The sequence below is a fragment of the Arachis hypogaea genome, chromosome 1 (genome assembly GCF_003086295.3).
Source record: "Arachis hypogaea cultivar Tifrunner chromosome 1, arahy.Tifrunner.gnm2.J5K5, whole genome shotgun sequence".
Lineage (NCBI taxonomy): Eukaryota > Viridiplantae > Streptophyta > Magnoliopsida > Fabales > Fabaceae > Arachis > Arachis hypogaea.
Window position 1 is genome coordinate 100,323,509 of NC_092036.1, and position 16,100 is coordinate 100,339,608.

General features: G+C 34.8%; 2 protein-coding genes and 1 long non-coding RNA gene across 8 annotated transcripts; 1 reads left to right on the plus strand and 2 right to left on the minus strand.

Moving 5' to 3' along the window:
- Positions 1 to 357: 357 nt before the first annotated feature.
- LOC112703000 (protein REDUCED WALL ACETYLATION 2) lies at positions 358 to 6,135 on the minus strand. 4 transcript variants are annotated; one of them, XM_025754283.3, is made up of 16 exons: positions 5,684 to 6,135; positions 5,434 to 5,525; positions 4,860 to 5,000; positions 4,717 to 4,773; positions 4,558 to 4,630; positions 3,510 to 3,668; positions 3,039 to 3,188; positions 2,690 to 2,945; positions 2,484 to 2,605; positions 2,160 to 2,246; positions 1,990 to 2,078; positions 1,835 to 1,897; positions 1,620 to 1,676; positions 960 to 1,056; positions 733 to 891; positions 358 to 649 (listed from the first exon to the last, which is right to left on the minus strand). In XM_025754283.3, exons 1-16 carry the CDS (start codon positions 5,714 to 5,716, stop codon positions 644 to 646), a joined length of 1,641 nt encoding a protein of 546 aa, XP_025610068.1. In that variant the 5' UTR covers positions 5,717 to 6,135; the 3' UTR covers positions 358 to 643. The 4 variants fall into 4 exon arrangements, with proteins under 4 accessions (XP_025610068.1, XP_025610077.1, XP_072056928.1 ...); XM_025754292.3 differs by having other exon boundaries at positions 4,860 to 4,997; positions 5,684 to 6,060; XM_072200827.1 differs by having other exon boundaries at positions 2,690 to 3,188; positions 5,684 to 6,134.
- Positions 6,136 to 6,825: 690 nt separating this feature from the next.
- On the plus strand, positions 6,826 to 8,136 carry LOC112703024 (uncharacterized). Of its 2 annotated transcripts, none has more exons than XR_003811006.2 (2): positions 6,826 to 7,165; positions 7,308 to 8,136. It is a non-coding gene; the product is annotated as an uncharacterized lncRNA (long non-coding RNA). The 2 variants fall into 2 exon arrangements; XR_003154451.3 differs by having other exon boundaries at positions 6,844 to 7,165; positions 7,290 to 8,136.
- A 694-nt stretch (positions 8,137 to 8,830) lies between these two features.
- LOC112703014 (uncharacterized) lies at positions 8,831 to 10,677 on the minus strand. Of its 2 annotated transcripts, XM_025754312.3 has the most exons (3): positions 10,357 to 10,677; positions 9,867 to 10,226; positions 8,831 to 9,426 (listed from the first exon to the last, which is right to left on the minus strand). In XM_025754312.3, exons 2-3 carry the CDS (start codon positions 10,224 to 10,226, stop codon positions 9,163 to 9,165), a joined length of 624 nt encoding a protein of 207 aa, XP_025610097.1. In that variant the 5' UTR covers positions 10,357 to 10,677; the 3' UTR covers positions 8,831 to 9,162. The 2 variants fall into 2 exon arrangements, with proteins under 2 accessions (XP_025610097.1, XP_025610088.1); XM_025754303.3 differs by lacking the exon at positions 10,357 to 10,677 and having other exon boundaries at positions 9,867 to 10,356.
- Positions 10,678 to 16,100: the final 5,423 nt, after the last annotated feature.

Consider the following 16,100-nt stretch of genomic DNA (forward strand, 5'->3'; position numbering starts at 1 on the left):
ATACTTAATTATTTTAAACCGGTTAACCAGAAAAAAAAAAGAGCTGATTAGACAGATTTATTGATTTTTTACCAGTTTGCTCAAAATCGGATTTTCATAATCGACCATTAGTAAAATTAGAAATTCAAAAATTTTAAAATAAATTCTTTTTAAAAAGTTATTTTTATATTTAATTATTTTAAACCAGTTAACCAGAAAACAAAAAGAGCTGATTAGACAGATTTATTGATTTTTTACCAGTTCGCTCAAAATCGAATTTTCATAATCGATTTGTACTCTAAACTACAATTGTAGAGCGACTGCTTTTCTATTCCTATTAATCCGGCCAGTACGTCCTGTTTTCAGAAAACCTTCTCGGAAAGAATGAGGTGCGGATTTTGAAAAACGCACACACTACTTTTACATGCTAAATACTAGATAGTATTACAAGCATTATTATTTTACAACACTTGGAAAAGAATGAGATTGGATTACTAAAAATAGGCATGCCATCTGCTGAGCTCTCAACTATACAACTTCCAGTTCCCCTATAGCTGCCTTATCAGAACGCTTCATTTTTCCTTTTGACAAGCCAAACATCCTTGTTGCATGAATGCCATAGAAGCTTGCATCAAATAATATATGCTATACATGCTTTTAACTATCAAACCTGCGAATTTATAAGTAGTATTAGATGTAAGGAAAATTAACTAACTTGCACCAGATTCAGTTAAGAGTATTAATAACACTTACCAACATTTGAGGTATTGTAAGGAACGCAAAAGACAAGGAATATAAAATAACTGCAATTGTTGTTGCTGTAATTAAATTGTATAAAAGACGTTTGTCGTCTTTGCTGGGCACAAATGCTATTTTCAGCGAATTTGTCAACTCAAACAGCCTATAAGAAATCTGCAGGCAAGGTAGAATGTTAGAATTGGTATGAATCAATTAAAGCACACCATGGCTTGTTTACTCACCGCAACATATATGGCCGAAGCAAGCATGAAATTCAGCATTGGGTAGTCTGGGATCAGCGAAAGCAACAGCTTGGGTTGGGCATCTGGAACAGCGGACCTATACCGAAGATAGGCATAATAATTCTTATTATGATATTCACAAATTAATAATTAAACATGTACAGTTATGGATGGAGGGGGGTGCATTTCCCCCTTATAGCATTCACTAAGCTACAAAGTTTTTCTACCAAATTGTTTCCAGCCCCGTGAGAATTACATACTAAAGTGCATCTATTTTCAGAAGTCTTGTATTGAGATGAACTCATTAGTCAATAGTCATAAAAGCTACTTAAGAAATAATAACTGTCAACTATCCACATTAAGTACATTATCTGGCACGCATCAACAAATTGTACAGGAAAGATAGAAGGGTAAGTATATTTTTGTCCTTGAAGTTTGTTAAAAGTTTCAAAAATACTCCTAAGTTTTATTTTTTTTCAATTTTATCCCAAAAGTTTCGATTTGCATCAAATATACCCTAGGCAGCTAACTTTTCAAAAAATTTAGGATCAATTCAGCAACAATTTTACTAGAACAACCTTCAACATAAGCAAACCAGACATAGTTGTCATGCATTATTGCTAGATTCGTCTTTAACTTTTTGAAAATATTTTTGTGTACCTAAGCCAAATATGGAACTGGGCAATGTAGGTCTCCAGCGTAATCTTTCCAAGCCATCTACCAGAAGTAAAACCAAATGAAAATCAGTTGGCAAATTACTAACCTTAAAAGAAAGGGATAAAGATAGCTGCCCTAGTGCATTAACATAATACCAAATTTGTGCGTGAGGGGGAAGCAACCAAATAAAGGATTGCAAGTCTAGAATGGCAACTTACGCAAACAGGGTAAGTGTGTAGCCACGGAAACTTTGAGTAACATTTCGCAAGCATATGTAAACCCTGTTAAACAGTGTCAGATATTAGCAACAGAAGAAAGTTACTGAACATAACACATCAAGACCCCCAAAGAGATTACATAAACTTCCACATACGTTATGGGAATCCATGAGGTATAAGGATGGTATTTGTTGTATGTAATCTTATCCAGCTTGTATATATATTCAAACCAGAAATAGCCCACCTAGAAATCAACTCAATTGGTCAGGTGCCACAAAATATAAGTGAAATGCAGTGTAATAATCCTGTAAATAAATTATAATACCAGAGAAGCTGTTATTCCAACAGCAGCTTTAATTGATATTCTGCGCTTGATTTCTGCTTCTTCCAATTTCTCCATCCATCGTTCAACCTATAATACCTTGTAATAGTCATTAACCTATAATACCTTGTAATAGGCATTAACGTACTCAACTCATAGAAGAGGAAAAAAAAAAAGAAACGAGTTTTTCTAGTCATTGTTTGATGCATGGTTAATGCTGGCCAGTCTTTTCTTCTAGATGAACAACATTCACCAAGGCTTCCTCAATGTTTACCCCCCACACCCCCCAAAAAAAATTCTTGTAGAAATATAAAACCATAAACTTACAGTTGGGTGAAAGTATGCATAAATCATTCCAATTATCCATATGTAGCGATCAAGCCCTGAACGAAAATGCCATTCATGCAAGCGGGGAAGATGTGATTTAGAAGGATCAGGGTCAGTGTAACCTGTAGGTTTAAAGAAACATTCCAGTGAGTAGGATGATTTGCAGTGCTTTACTGAGTAAGAAGAACAGCAATAGTGGTACTAACCGAACAAGAAAGTGAAAGGACTCCAAACCCAGTCAAAGACTCCAGGTATCTCCCATACTAAGATAACAACAAGAAAGCAGGCAATGATTTTTACAGCAATGATTGACCCAATCTCATTGTACTTGTTGAAAATACCAAGTGCCCCATAAACCATAAGAGTAAAAAGGGTGTGCATGGGGCAGATGTAATATAACATGTAACTGTTGTTAAGGACGACACAACAGAATAAAACCAAGAAATTGAGCCGCCACATCATCTGCTCAACAAGGTAAAGAAGAGATATTACATATATGTATATGTAAAATTTAGGGAAAAAAGTGTAAGCTTCTACTTTTAGGAAAAAGCACACCTGTGCAAACCTTGCTAGACTAAAATCTTTTCGAACATAATAATAGGAGAAGTTCCCAAATCCAGTCATCCAAACATATGCAGCAATGAAGATACGGATCGCATTATATATTTCAGAAGCAGCAAAATAATGGTACATCAAAAACAATACCTGTGATATGCCAAATGTTAGAAATAAGGAATGTTAAAATGTTAAGAATTTGGAATATTAAATGTAAGACCATAAGAGTTGAACCAGAAAATCTTACCAAAAACTCTAGACCAAAACATATTTGTGGCTCTTTAAACTAATGTAAATTCAGAATTTGAACTTGCGTAGTTCAGGAGTTGCACAGTATTTTTTCAAATTGGATGTGTTTGGTTAAGGGGTGAAAGTAAAATTTTATTCCCCACTTTTACCTCCTAACTACATATGCCCTGAAGCCCAAATGATGAAATCTACTTGGTAATATCAATTGAAAGAGCGACCAACCTGCATCCAGCCTTTCCATTCTTCAGTTTGGTGCCTATTCAAATAAAGGATGGATTTCCCAGTCACTGCTGACTTGTCATGATGTATCTTAAATGATGTAATTGCCGAAACTATGATGAGGAGAAAATAGAGGAATAAGAAGAGATCCCTATTGTAACTCTGCAAAAACAGATGATTGCAAACAAAATATTTTATGAGCAATGCATGTAGCAATAAAACCAGTATTTGAAATATGTGCACTACTCATGGAGAAATAATAACCAATTTGGATTACTAAGTTTCGCCAGCCTATGCAACAAACAACATCCTTTCTTTTTATTCTTCTTTTTCTTTTTTCCCTCTCCTGCTATTACCCATTCAACTTCAATTGTTTGTCAGTTAATTCTGAGAGAAATGCTTTAACCATGCTTGAGTTTACCTAATTGTTAATTTCAAATGGAATACTACTTAAAATCATGAAAAAAAAATAAAAATAAAAAAAGGGGATGTAAAGTAATTTTTCAAAACATAGGGAACTTCATGAAAAATAAGGAATATTGGAGTTAGGCTATTGCATACTTATTTTACACCGTTCAACTTCTCACCAAGCATTGTTTTATTGATCTAGCAAAAAAGAAGCAGCAGTTTACATTTTTCTGTGTCTATCAATTTTGCCATATGAATTCGCAAATGAATTATCATGGCCCTATGTTTTCTCACAAATAAATGGATTTCCAATATTTAGGAAGTGTCAGTATAAAATGATAATAACTATTAACTCCTCTCCCTTCAACTGTTAAAACCCTATTACAGAAAACCAAACGATATTCCTACCAAAACTGCAGAGCAACAGAAACACAAGTGCTGCAAATAATTCAATTATGGTTTATGGAGAAACACTGTGAACTATGAAAATAACAGTTCTAATCAAGCTAAAAGCCCATGAAAGTATGCAACCATGCAGCAATATTTGATTTGTTTCTAATCCTCAAGTCATAGAGTGCCCAGCATTAGCAACAGTTTCTCAAATACGAAAAGGAAGTAATGTAATATTGTTATGAAGTATTACCTTTCTAGATGAGCCAAAGAAATCTGTACGGTCGCACAAATAGAAGTAAGCCATAAGGAGACCAAATTCAGACCTGTAGCAGTCAGTGTGGAGGAAATGGAAGTCAGCAGTTTGATCATCATTAAATTTTTAATTTTATTTTTCATATAATTCACTTACATTGCTCTAAGTGTCAAACGGTTTTCAATCAGGAAATGCTGGTCCATCAAAAGGAATCTGAAGAAACCAAGTGAATAAAACTCGGTGTAAGCAAAGACAAATATAAATCAAACAAGCAAACAAGAGCAACATAAGTCACCAACCGAAATATTGATGATGAGGTAGTTAAATTTCGAGCCCTTGGGGATGCTGGCTGTAGCGCTCCTCCCTCTAATAAAGCTGCTCTGTCTTCTTCTTTAACAGCATCACCGGTCATTTCAACTAATTTGACGTCCGAGTGCCTACTAGAAGAAGAACCAATAACTTCCATAAGGAAAGCTGCAAAAAATCTCTATTTCCGTACCCCTTAACAGTCGCACATTGCCAGGAAAAAAAAAAAACGCACACAAGCACACATAAAAAACAGAACAAAACAAAACACTCCATGGACTACCTTCCGGCGTGATTTTTCTCTCTCAGCAGAATTAAAACTCTAACGCTTAATGATTATATAACAAATTAAACTATAAAATATCCACCATATCAATTAACGAAGCCAAAAAAATACCTGCTTATCAATCTCATTGTTAGCATAAATTCTCAAAGGATATATAGCATTAGCAGCAACTATGACTGTTCTCAAAAGTTCCAAAAACTAAATTCTAGTAGAATGCAAACATTCCGGTAGTACTAAAATTTCAAGCTGCAAAAAGAAGATCGATCGATCCAACAACTTACGCTTTGGACGGAGCAGAAGTTTTGCGATACTCCAAAAACTCCGAATAAATCCATGCGATAAGGACCGGAATTATTCCAAGCAAGAACGAGACCTGCAAGTATCATATACAGAACGAACAATTAACGCAAACGCGTTAAATTGAACAGTTGTGTTGAGCATTACAGAGTTAGCAAGTAAATAGAGGTGAGAACATTTCCGAATCGGTGCAAGATCTGAAAGCAGCAGAAGAAGCTCGAATGGAAGACGTACCTGACCGGGAGTTACAACACTGAATATCACCATTTTCAAGAGGAACGAAGATCAGAGCAGAGTTCAGAGCAATTGAAGCAGCATTCGAGTGGAGAGAGCGATGTGACGCTGATCCACCACCAGATCTGTGCGGAGAACGAAGTATGCGAGCCTCAGCTCTGTTCAAATTTGAAATGCGAGTTTTCCGAACGAGGAAACTGGTGGTTAGGTTGGGTTGGTGATTACTAAACAGAAAGAAGAATGAAATGAGTGTGTGTGAGTGTGTGCGCGTCAGTGTGAGTGGGTTTGATAGGAACTCACTCTTATTAGTTTCTCTTTCTGAATCTCGGAGAAGCTCAATAAACAATTAACGGGTACTCTCTGGATGGAGTTTATTTAATATTTAATTTAATAAATAATATTTGCCTCTTTTAAAATATGAAAATGGCATTTCATCCGAATGATTTAATTTCTCTGGCTCCCTACATTTTATTTTCATTTTAAGCATAAAAAATGAGCAATTATTTATTTATATTTGTAAATAATCACCCACTGATTCATTATTTTATTTGTAAAATATAAAATATCCATTAAAAATATATAAAACAACACATATAAATATATAAATATCTAATTAACTATAAATAAATTAGTTAATACATTAAGTGGTGTAATATTTAAAAAAAGAAAAAAAGAATTAAAACTCTTAAACTACATCTACAGCTGCAGTTTAAGGTGTACTGTGAAGGCCTTTTGTTCAGGGACGGATAAGATAATAACGCGGTGATGGCTCATGGGATGAAGAGATTTAATGGCAGCACCGAACAATATCATAAAATAAAATAAAACAAAATAACATAAAAGAAGTCTTAAGCCACTCATTAATATTAAATATCTGATTAACAAAACTTTAATAAAAAATATAGAATGATTTTTTTATATATTTATATTACATTTAAATCGTAATTTATTAATTTTATCTTTTACTAAAATTACTAACTTTGCATTTTCCTAAAATAAAGAATATTTGACTGACTCACTGACTTTTGTTATGTTCTTCACCCTGAAATTACGACCGACAACTCAATTTAATTCAAATTAATTGACTTATGTTATGCGGTAGTAATAGTATTATTTTGGACCGTCACGAATATGGACTGTATGGGGAAGACTAGTTTAGTAATTTCATTTTACAAGATCTATCCTACGGTGCCACTACAAGTATGAAGTATGAACCTTCCAAATGGCGAGCATAGAGTGGGTGATGTCAACCAAAATGGAAGAAAGGGCACGTCCAAACACGGTCACCGACACTGATGCAGAATTAAAATATTTTTTTTCCCCTTCTTTCTTTTTCTTCACCGTCCTGCCTCCGGTCTGATTCCTCACGAGTCACACACCTAACCCACCCACTTTTGCAATCCCAACCAATTCCAATCACAGCATTGCATTGCTTCTTCTGTACTTTTGTGATTCGGGGATGCGGCAACATATATTCAGCAGGTAAAAATCACGCATTATGATAAATAATTCATGGGCCACACCATTTATTTTACTATTACTTAACTTCCTGTGCTCACAAGCCACAAGTGATTATTCTGATTCTTTTTTTCCTTCTGCTGCTAAGCTCACACAAACTTTTCAGGCACTGAGGCCCAAACATTTTCCCAAGCTTCATAATGGATATCTCTGCTCCTCAACCCAAGTAAGATCCAACAATATGCTTAGCTGCGCTGGAACTTGACAGCAGAGCTGGGTACCAATATCCAACACAAGTGGATAACTCAGTTTGTTGTCACATGCTGGTGGTTGTGGAAGTGGCTCAACAAGGAAATCTTAAAACCCCAATACAAAGGAAAATGCATGCTAGGTTTACGATTATCCATTGACGAGGATGGTGCCTCATTAGGGAATCTCGGAAGAGCAGGCTGGGGGGGCACTTTGAGGAATGATCTCGGACGATGGATAGTTGGATTTGAGGTGAACTTGGAAATTCGTTCAACTTTTCAAGCAGAAGCATGGGGAGTCTTGTATGGGCTCAATACAGGATGGAAACTGGGGATAAATAAAATTATTGTGGAAACAGACTCAGATCGATTTTTGAGATGTTAAACTCGAGATAAACTAGAGAGGCATGCCATCCCCACGTTCAGATGCTTTAGGGAAGCTCCAAAAGATTTCAAGCATGTTTATAGAAAAGGGAACAAAGCTGCAGATGGGATAGGTAAGAAGAGTACAAATAGAACTCGGGTTTCATTTCTTAGACACCCTCCCATAGAACTAAGATGCATTATTGATTATGACTATGGGGGGATCCATTACTCCGCCTAGTGTCAGTTTTGTAATTTGCTTCTTTTGGATATCTCTGCCTAGCATTATCTTGTTCATCATCTCCAGCTGCCCTTCTCACGGAAAAAATAATTAGAATTCCGTAGCTGTCCTGAAATAAAATTTACCAAATTCATTCTTTTCAATTTGTGTATAACTAAAAAAGTGACGAAAAAGGAATCCAAAAAGAAGGACCTATCAAATATAGAAACAAAAGGGACACTTTTTCCTTAAAGCACATATCAACCAAATTAACAATTGATATCACGCATTTTGCTTTATTTAGCACTTTGGATGTAGCAACGAGTTAAATTGGTAATTACTAGGACAGCAAATAAAACACTTAAATAAGACCAAATACATTAAAAAAATATATATTTATATTATGCAGATCCATTCCTAAACAAGACAAAAACTTTCAAGATATACTGGTGTTTCCATAAATTTTAACTATTAACCTTAATTATATATTATATTTTTTTATAATTAAGATAAACAGTTTAAAATTACCGAAATACCACTATATCCGTACACTTTAAAGTTTTCAAACAAGACAATTGATTCAAGTTCCAATTTTCCATCACAGTTATCAAAGTTCAACGGGGTTATGCCTTCCGCATCTCAAGCCAAATCCGGTACCAACACAAACCAGTTGTGAAATTCAAACATCTCCAACATATTTCCCGCAGACATAATTTTCCTTGACAGTAGATCCAATATAAGACCCAGAGAAAAACGGAATTCACTTTCCCAGTTTAATAAAAGACTTGTTGATCCAGCATTCATAGGCCCAACAAACACAAAAGTCATACGCAGATAACCACCGATCCACCAATAATATCAAGGAATCAGTCATTATTATAATGCACAAGATCTAACAACCTACAAAGCACTTTAAACGATCAAATCAAAGTCTGCAAAAACTTGTTCTACCACGTTTACATAAGCTGCTCAAAAGACTCCGGAAGAACCCACTATTGACGAAAATAGGAAAACCTAACAAGTAATAAAGCTGCACCATAGAATTACAAAACCAGCAAAATAAACAAAGGCGTAAAACATTAAAAACCTACTTATCCTCTGTGATATATGTGTTTAAAGGATAGAGGCTGAAAGTTTGAACTATGGTTGACTTGTTTTTAGAGAATATGTTGGACCCAAATAGCCAAACCCTATCGCTTGGAAGGTCTCTCATCATCTTTACCTCCATCATCATCGTCGTCGTCGTCATCATCATCATCATCTGAATCATCTTTATCTGACCTCTTTCGTTTTGATGGAGCCTCACCTTTCTTGTCACCATCATCATCATCATCAACTTCCTCATCACCTTCATCTTCCTCCTCACCATTCTCCTTTGGTTCAAAATCACTAGACGCTTCTTCCTCCTCAGCGGTTCCTACAGGACGAACAAGGTACTCTGTTCCCAAATCCTCCTATAAAAAACTAAGGGTCAGAGTAATTCAAGTACAGAGAAACACATACCAAAAGCAGGATCAGATAGATGTAAATCAGTGAATTATATTTTCCAATTTTCTTTCAACAACGATCCTCAAGTAAATTTAAAAGTGAGAAATCAAGTTAATAAAGACTAATTGAGAAGATTCAGATGAACTAAGATCTAAATAACTCAGCACTGATCTCTCTTTTCTCTTCAGCTGGGAATTAACAGTGATGATTACTGAATTTTCACCTAATTCTGAAACTGAAATCCTACTTAAAACACCTACCGACACAATAATTAGTCCACAAATAAGCAAAAATTAAACGAATCTAGTGAAATTTGTGAAGGGAAAGATAATAAACAATACAGAACACAGATTAACCAAGACTACCAAACTGTAACTGTTTAATCAAGTAAATCTCAGTGAATTACCTCTTCTTCCTCTTGCTCTTCGTCATCATCGTCGTCGTCGTTGTCGTCATCGTCGTCAGGATCACCACCGCGCTGGCCGTCACCTCCTCCTTCTCCTTCGTCGTCATCGTCGTCGTCCTCGTCGCCGACGTCAGGAGCATCCTCGTCGTCGTCGTCGTCATCATCATCGTCATTATCGTTGTCTTCATCTTCATCGTCGTCTTCATCGTCTTCGTCTTCGTCATCGTCGTCATCTTCATCGTCGTCTGCGTCTTCTACTTCTTCTTCAGAGTCGTATTCTTCTTCATACTCTTCCTCCTTACTGAAAGAGGTGACCTCGTTTTCCTCCACTTGCTCCTTGAATTCCTCAGTGGCCTTCATCTTCAAACAGCGAAAAAACTTAACAACAATTTTCTCAAGAAAAAAATAAAATGAAATAAAAATTTTCTTGTTTTTAAATAAAGAGGGAATTAGGAGGGAAAAATGAAAATCGATCGAAAATCAAACACACGAGAAAATGGAGGATGGAAACAAGAGCTACAGCGTCTAGCTTCGTTTCCCCAGTAGCTCTGCAACACTAATCTGAGCCGTTGAAGTGCAAATTCACGAGGATCGATGACGTGGCGTTCAATCGGACGGGGTAGGAAAAAGAATTTGTATTTCAGTGACGAGAGTGTGATTGCACCTTTGCGGCGCTATCTTACTACTGTTTTCGTAGTCACGTGTGTCACGTGAGATTGGGGTTAGGGTTTATGTCTCCGGATCCATATCCGGATAAGTTAATCAATACCAGGAACCCGACATCATTCCAATAGAAACAGAAATATTATCAATATCAATTTAGAGCCATCATTTTAATTCTATAATTTAATCATATGATTTTCTTTCTTTATTTAATCAAATGAATTTTTATTTTTATTTTTTTTTGTCAAATCACAAAATGTTAATAAGTTTTTATTGCTTTATTTAGTTAAATTATTTTTCTTATAAATAACTAAACCTTTTTTTGGAAAAATATCTCAAATTTAATATTGATTAACAATAAAAAAGATTTTTTATTTAAATAAATAAAAATATAATAATTACCAAAATAAATAATAATAAAATTAATTACCAATTTAAATTTTCTTACATATCTTATTTACACTGTAAACGATATGACATTCTATATATCTCGTTTACCGTGTAAACGAGATAATACACGTTAGACACGTGTATATCTCATTTACACACATCTCGTTTACATTGTAAACAAGATAGAAGAAGACAAATTCGATGTGGCCTTAAAAGGATGTGCAATCCTTGGCATTCTTCACAAACATTTTCTATCATTTTTTTATCTCGTTTTTCTCACGAAAACAAGTGTACAATGACTAGTAACCGTGTATACATAGTTGTGTTTGTTTATCCTAACCGAAATACAAAACAATATACATAACTACAATCCAACCAAAATACAAAATAATATACATCATCGGTGGTGGGGTCCTGGTAGTGGCGGCTATGCCCAGTGCCACAGAATGGAGGCTCAGCCTGGCGCTGAGGTCGAGAAGGACGAGGATCTCCGACCGACCTCGGCGGGACAGCGGGATCCTGGTGAGGCTGGGCATGGTATGGCTGGAGCCCTCCAGAAGGTAGACCTATGGCGTACTGATGTAAATGTAGATCAGGCTGAGAAGGTGGAGCTGACGGAGGGGTCACATGGGGCTGTGACGAAGTAAAGAACATACCGTAGTCGTAGGAGGGCGTGGTCACATACTGGCTACCGAGACGAAGACCCGCCCCGTACGACGAGGTAGACGTCGATGATATCTGAGGCATCCTGGAGGAGGCCTGTGCGACAGCAGACAGATGCTGGTACTGCCCGATGCCCTGCTCCTTGCCGGCACGGAATGACGCGGTGATCCGATGCATGGTGGCTGGGTCGGCAGTGTGAATATGGAATGCGTCATCAATGAAGATCTTGCCGACCATCTCCTCATCCTCTTGGCGAGTCCCGGATGGACCTCCCTCATGCCAACTTGGTGGCGATGTGTCCCAGACTGTCCGGTGATACGGCCCACCAGAACCAGATAATGGGGTGAATCCGTGTGATGGGGGAGGTGGAGGAGGCGCACCCGAAGGTAAAACCTCTCTGTTCTATGGGATGTCTCCGTAATCCTCCTGACGGTCGTACTCCGCCTCCTCGTTAGACTCGACGTCTGCCCTCTCCCGACGAGGCCTGACCCTCTTCCTCCTAATCAGCCTTATAAAGAAATAACCATAAAATGATTTCTTATTTATTTTTGACAATTTTCTCTAGTTTTGTAAATATGTCAATTTACTATTATATACAAAAAAAATTACAGTTAAATAAATATTCCTTTATAACTTACATCTACTTTTACTTAAGAACATATTTCTATATTTCTAACTTACACACGTTTCTAGATTACATATTGTATATTAACCAAACCGTAAATGGAACGTTATAAACGGTAACAATCTAATACAAGAAAAAATACAGTTCAAAACTAATAATTATTTCGTAACAAACTGCCATGAGAAAATAGAGCTCTAAGTTCCTACTAGAAACCTACTACTAAAGCTGCAAACTGCGTTCTGGTTCTTCGCGACTACCCTAACCATGGCCACATACTTAGATTAAACGAACAAAACAAAACTAATCTTAAAGTCGGCCGCTCCGACGTAATGTGACGTCTCATTCAACCTGTTGATGTCCCCGTCGTTCCCCGCCTTGCGCGCCATCACAGTATAAGGGTTAAAAGAGAGGAGAAAGTGGTTGACAAAGTCAAACTGGGATCTGGAACGATGCTGTGAATGACTTCCTCTTATAGGTGCGGACGTGCCTTATCTCGTTTGCACTGTAAACGAGATAGACACTTGTCATGCTGATGTGTCTTATCCCGTTTACATTGTAAACAAAATAAGTAGGAGAATTTAAATTGGTAATTAATTTTATAATTATTTATTTTCGTAATTATTACATTTATTTTATTTATTCAAATAAAAAATTTCAATAAAAATGTCAATTTCTCACGGAAAATAAAATAATTGTTGAAATCAAATATCACAAAAACGGATTCGTTTATACGGAAAATTTAATATTGCTTATAGTTTAAAAGAAAATAAATAAATAGTTTCTGTTAGATTGAAAATAAATATTTTCTTCCATATGTGTATAAAATTGGCCATGCACTAATAGGGAGCAACTTGGTTGGAATTCGACATGTAATGATTGAAGAAATCATGAAGACGTGTTGAATAATATGCTAAAAAAAGTGTCAGTTACATATCTGTAACTTGCAACTTGCCTACTCTCATGCTCATGCAGAGGTTACAACTGGTCAGAAGTATTTGCAGTTATATTTAGTTATTAAAAAAAGAAAAAACTTCTATTAGGGTTCTATTGTAATTTTTTTAATTATTAGAATTCTCTTTATAAATAGGAGTTTTAGAATTAGAATAAATGGTCGGAATCATTTGGCAAATACTCTAAACATCCTAATGCTACCCTAACGCAAACGGATTCACAGACGAAAACCAAATATTCTTTCCACCTTTCCTTTCAGTTTCTCTTTACTTTATTGTACTTTTTCTTTCCATTCTCATTTATGCATTTAACTTTTATATTCAGTTTTTTTTTCCTTTCATCTTATTCAGTTTCCCTTATATCTTTTCCTTCCTTTTATCTTAAATTTTCTATTGATATTATCTTTGGCTTAAGAACTACAAAAAAGAGTAGGTTTTGCTCCTAAATCATTAGATATCGAACCACCATCGATTTGTAAAAAATCGACAAAACAAAATGGCACGTTCAATGAGACAAGTTCTATAGAAAAGTATTAATAGAGAAAGAAAAATTTTGTTTAACTTTAAAACTTTGTAAAGTTGATCAAAATTTAGAAAAGAAAAATTTTCTCTATTCAACTTTGAAATTCTGTGAAGTTGGATATTTAAAAAAAATCATGATTAATGGTTATGATATTTTTGAATCATCAAATATGGCTAATTCTCTTACCACAATGATCCGAGAAGAAATAAGAAAGAGTTACCATAATTTGGAAAATATGTTATTACAAAAATTGGATGAGGTGGTGATATAAGCATGGCTTCAATAATTCGACAAACAACCATTTTGCTTCAAGATGATGAAAATAATATATGGGGACAACATACGCCTCAAGATATTGAAAAATAATGCCTGGGGCAACATGATGCGGAAGAAATTGTTACTCAAACATTGAAGAGGAGTAGTTTTCATATTGAATCTACTAAACAACTTCGTTTTGTTTCACCATTTCCTAATTTTATTCAAGAAGCACAATTGCCTCAAGCATGGAAAGCTCCCAAGGCACTTTCTATATTTTCTGGAGAAGGCGATGAATCCACAGTGAAACATGTAGTAAGATATATGTTTGAAATTGGTCAAATTGCTACTAATGAATATCTTAAATTAAATTTTTTTCCTTCTTCGTTGACCAAACATGCATTTACATGGTTTTCTACTCTCCAACCAAATTCGATTTGTTCTCGGGTCGAATTAGAAACAACATTTCATGAACAATTTTTCAGAGGAGATATGAAAATTAGTATATATGATTTGTGTCAAGTCAAATGATCTCGAAATGAGTCTGTTGACGATTACATAATTCGATTCAAACTAATAAGAAATAAGTGTCCTATTTCTTTACCTGAAAATGAAATTATAAATTTGGTGGCACATGGTTTCAAGTTTTCTATTCGAGAGAAATTATTTGGTCAAGATTTTTTCGATTTGTCTAAACTTGCTGAACGAGTAAGACAAATTAAAGAAATAAAAGAAGAAGAAAAGAAGAAGAAGAAAGAATTTGCTGAAAATGAGATCGTTGAAAATATTGAATATTATTAAGTATTTATATTTTCTTTCTTCACATTTGTTAGATTGAAAATAAATATTTTCTTCGATATGTGTATAAAATTGGCCATGCACTAATGGGGAGTAACTTGGTTGGAATTCGACATGTAATGATTGAAGAAATCATGAAGACGTGTTGAATAATATGCTAAAAAAAGTGCCAGTTATATATCTCATAAGTTACAACTTATGTACTCTGAAACTGTAACTTGCAACTTGCGTACTCTCATACTCTCATACTCATGCAGAGGTTACAACTGGTCAGAAGTATTTGCAGTTATAAATAAACTTCTATTATGGTTCTTTTGTAATTTTCTTAATTATTATAATTCTCTTTATAAATAGGAGTTTTAGAATTAGAATAAAGGATCGGAATCATTTGGCAAATACTCTAAACATCCTAATGCTACCCTGACGCAAAGGGATTCACAGACAAAAACCAAATATTCCTTCCACCTTTCCTTTCAATTTCTCTTTATTTTATTGTACTTTTTCTTTCCAATTCTCATTTATGCATTTAACTTTTATCTTCAGTTTCTCTTTTCTTTTCATCTTATTTAGTTTCCTTTATATCTTTTCCTTCCTTTTATCTTAAATTTTCTATTGATATTATCTTTGGCTTGAGAACCCACAAAAGAGGAGTAGGTTTCGTTACTAGACCATTAGATATCGAACCACCATCGATTTGCAAAAAACCAACAAAATAGTTTCATTTCTAAAATTTCTTTTTCTTGGTATTTCTATCATTTTCTGAAAAATTTGTGTGAAAATGATTTGATTTGATTGTTTCTTAAACAAGCTAAGTGTACGAGACAATTCTACCATTGTTATATCGTGTGTAAGCATTTGCTTCTCTGAAGTAAAATATCATATTATATTAATTATATCTATTATCTATTATCCATTATACATCTCTAATTTTACAATCGAAATGTGTCACATATCACCTTTTTTTATTGTAATCGGAATCAAATCTTTTCCTTTAAAATTAAGAAATTCTCCTCTCCTCCTTATTAATTTTAGAACAAAATATGTCATATGTCACTCTCTCATTATAATTGAAATTAAATCTCTCTCTAAAGTTAAAGAATTCTTCCCTCCTCTTTTCTAGTTTTACAACCAAAACGTGCCACATGTCACTCCCTTATTACAATTGAAATCAAATATTTTCCTCCAGAATTAAAGAATTCTCCTCTCCTCCCATTTCTTTTCTCTATTTCTCTCATTCCCTAAACCACTCTATCTATTTTATATATCATTATCAATATCAATGACTAATTACTAATTTGACAATCAAAATACGCAACATGACATTCTTTAATTGTATTAAAATTAAAAAAATTAAAATATTAAAATTG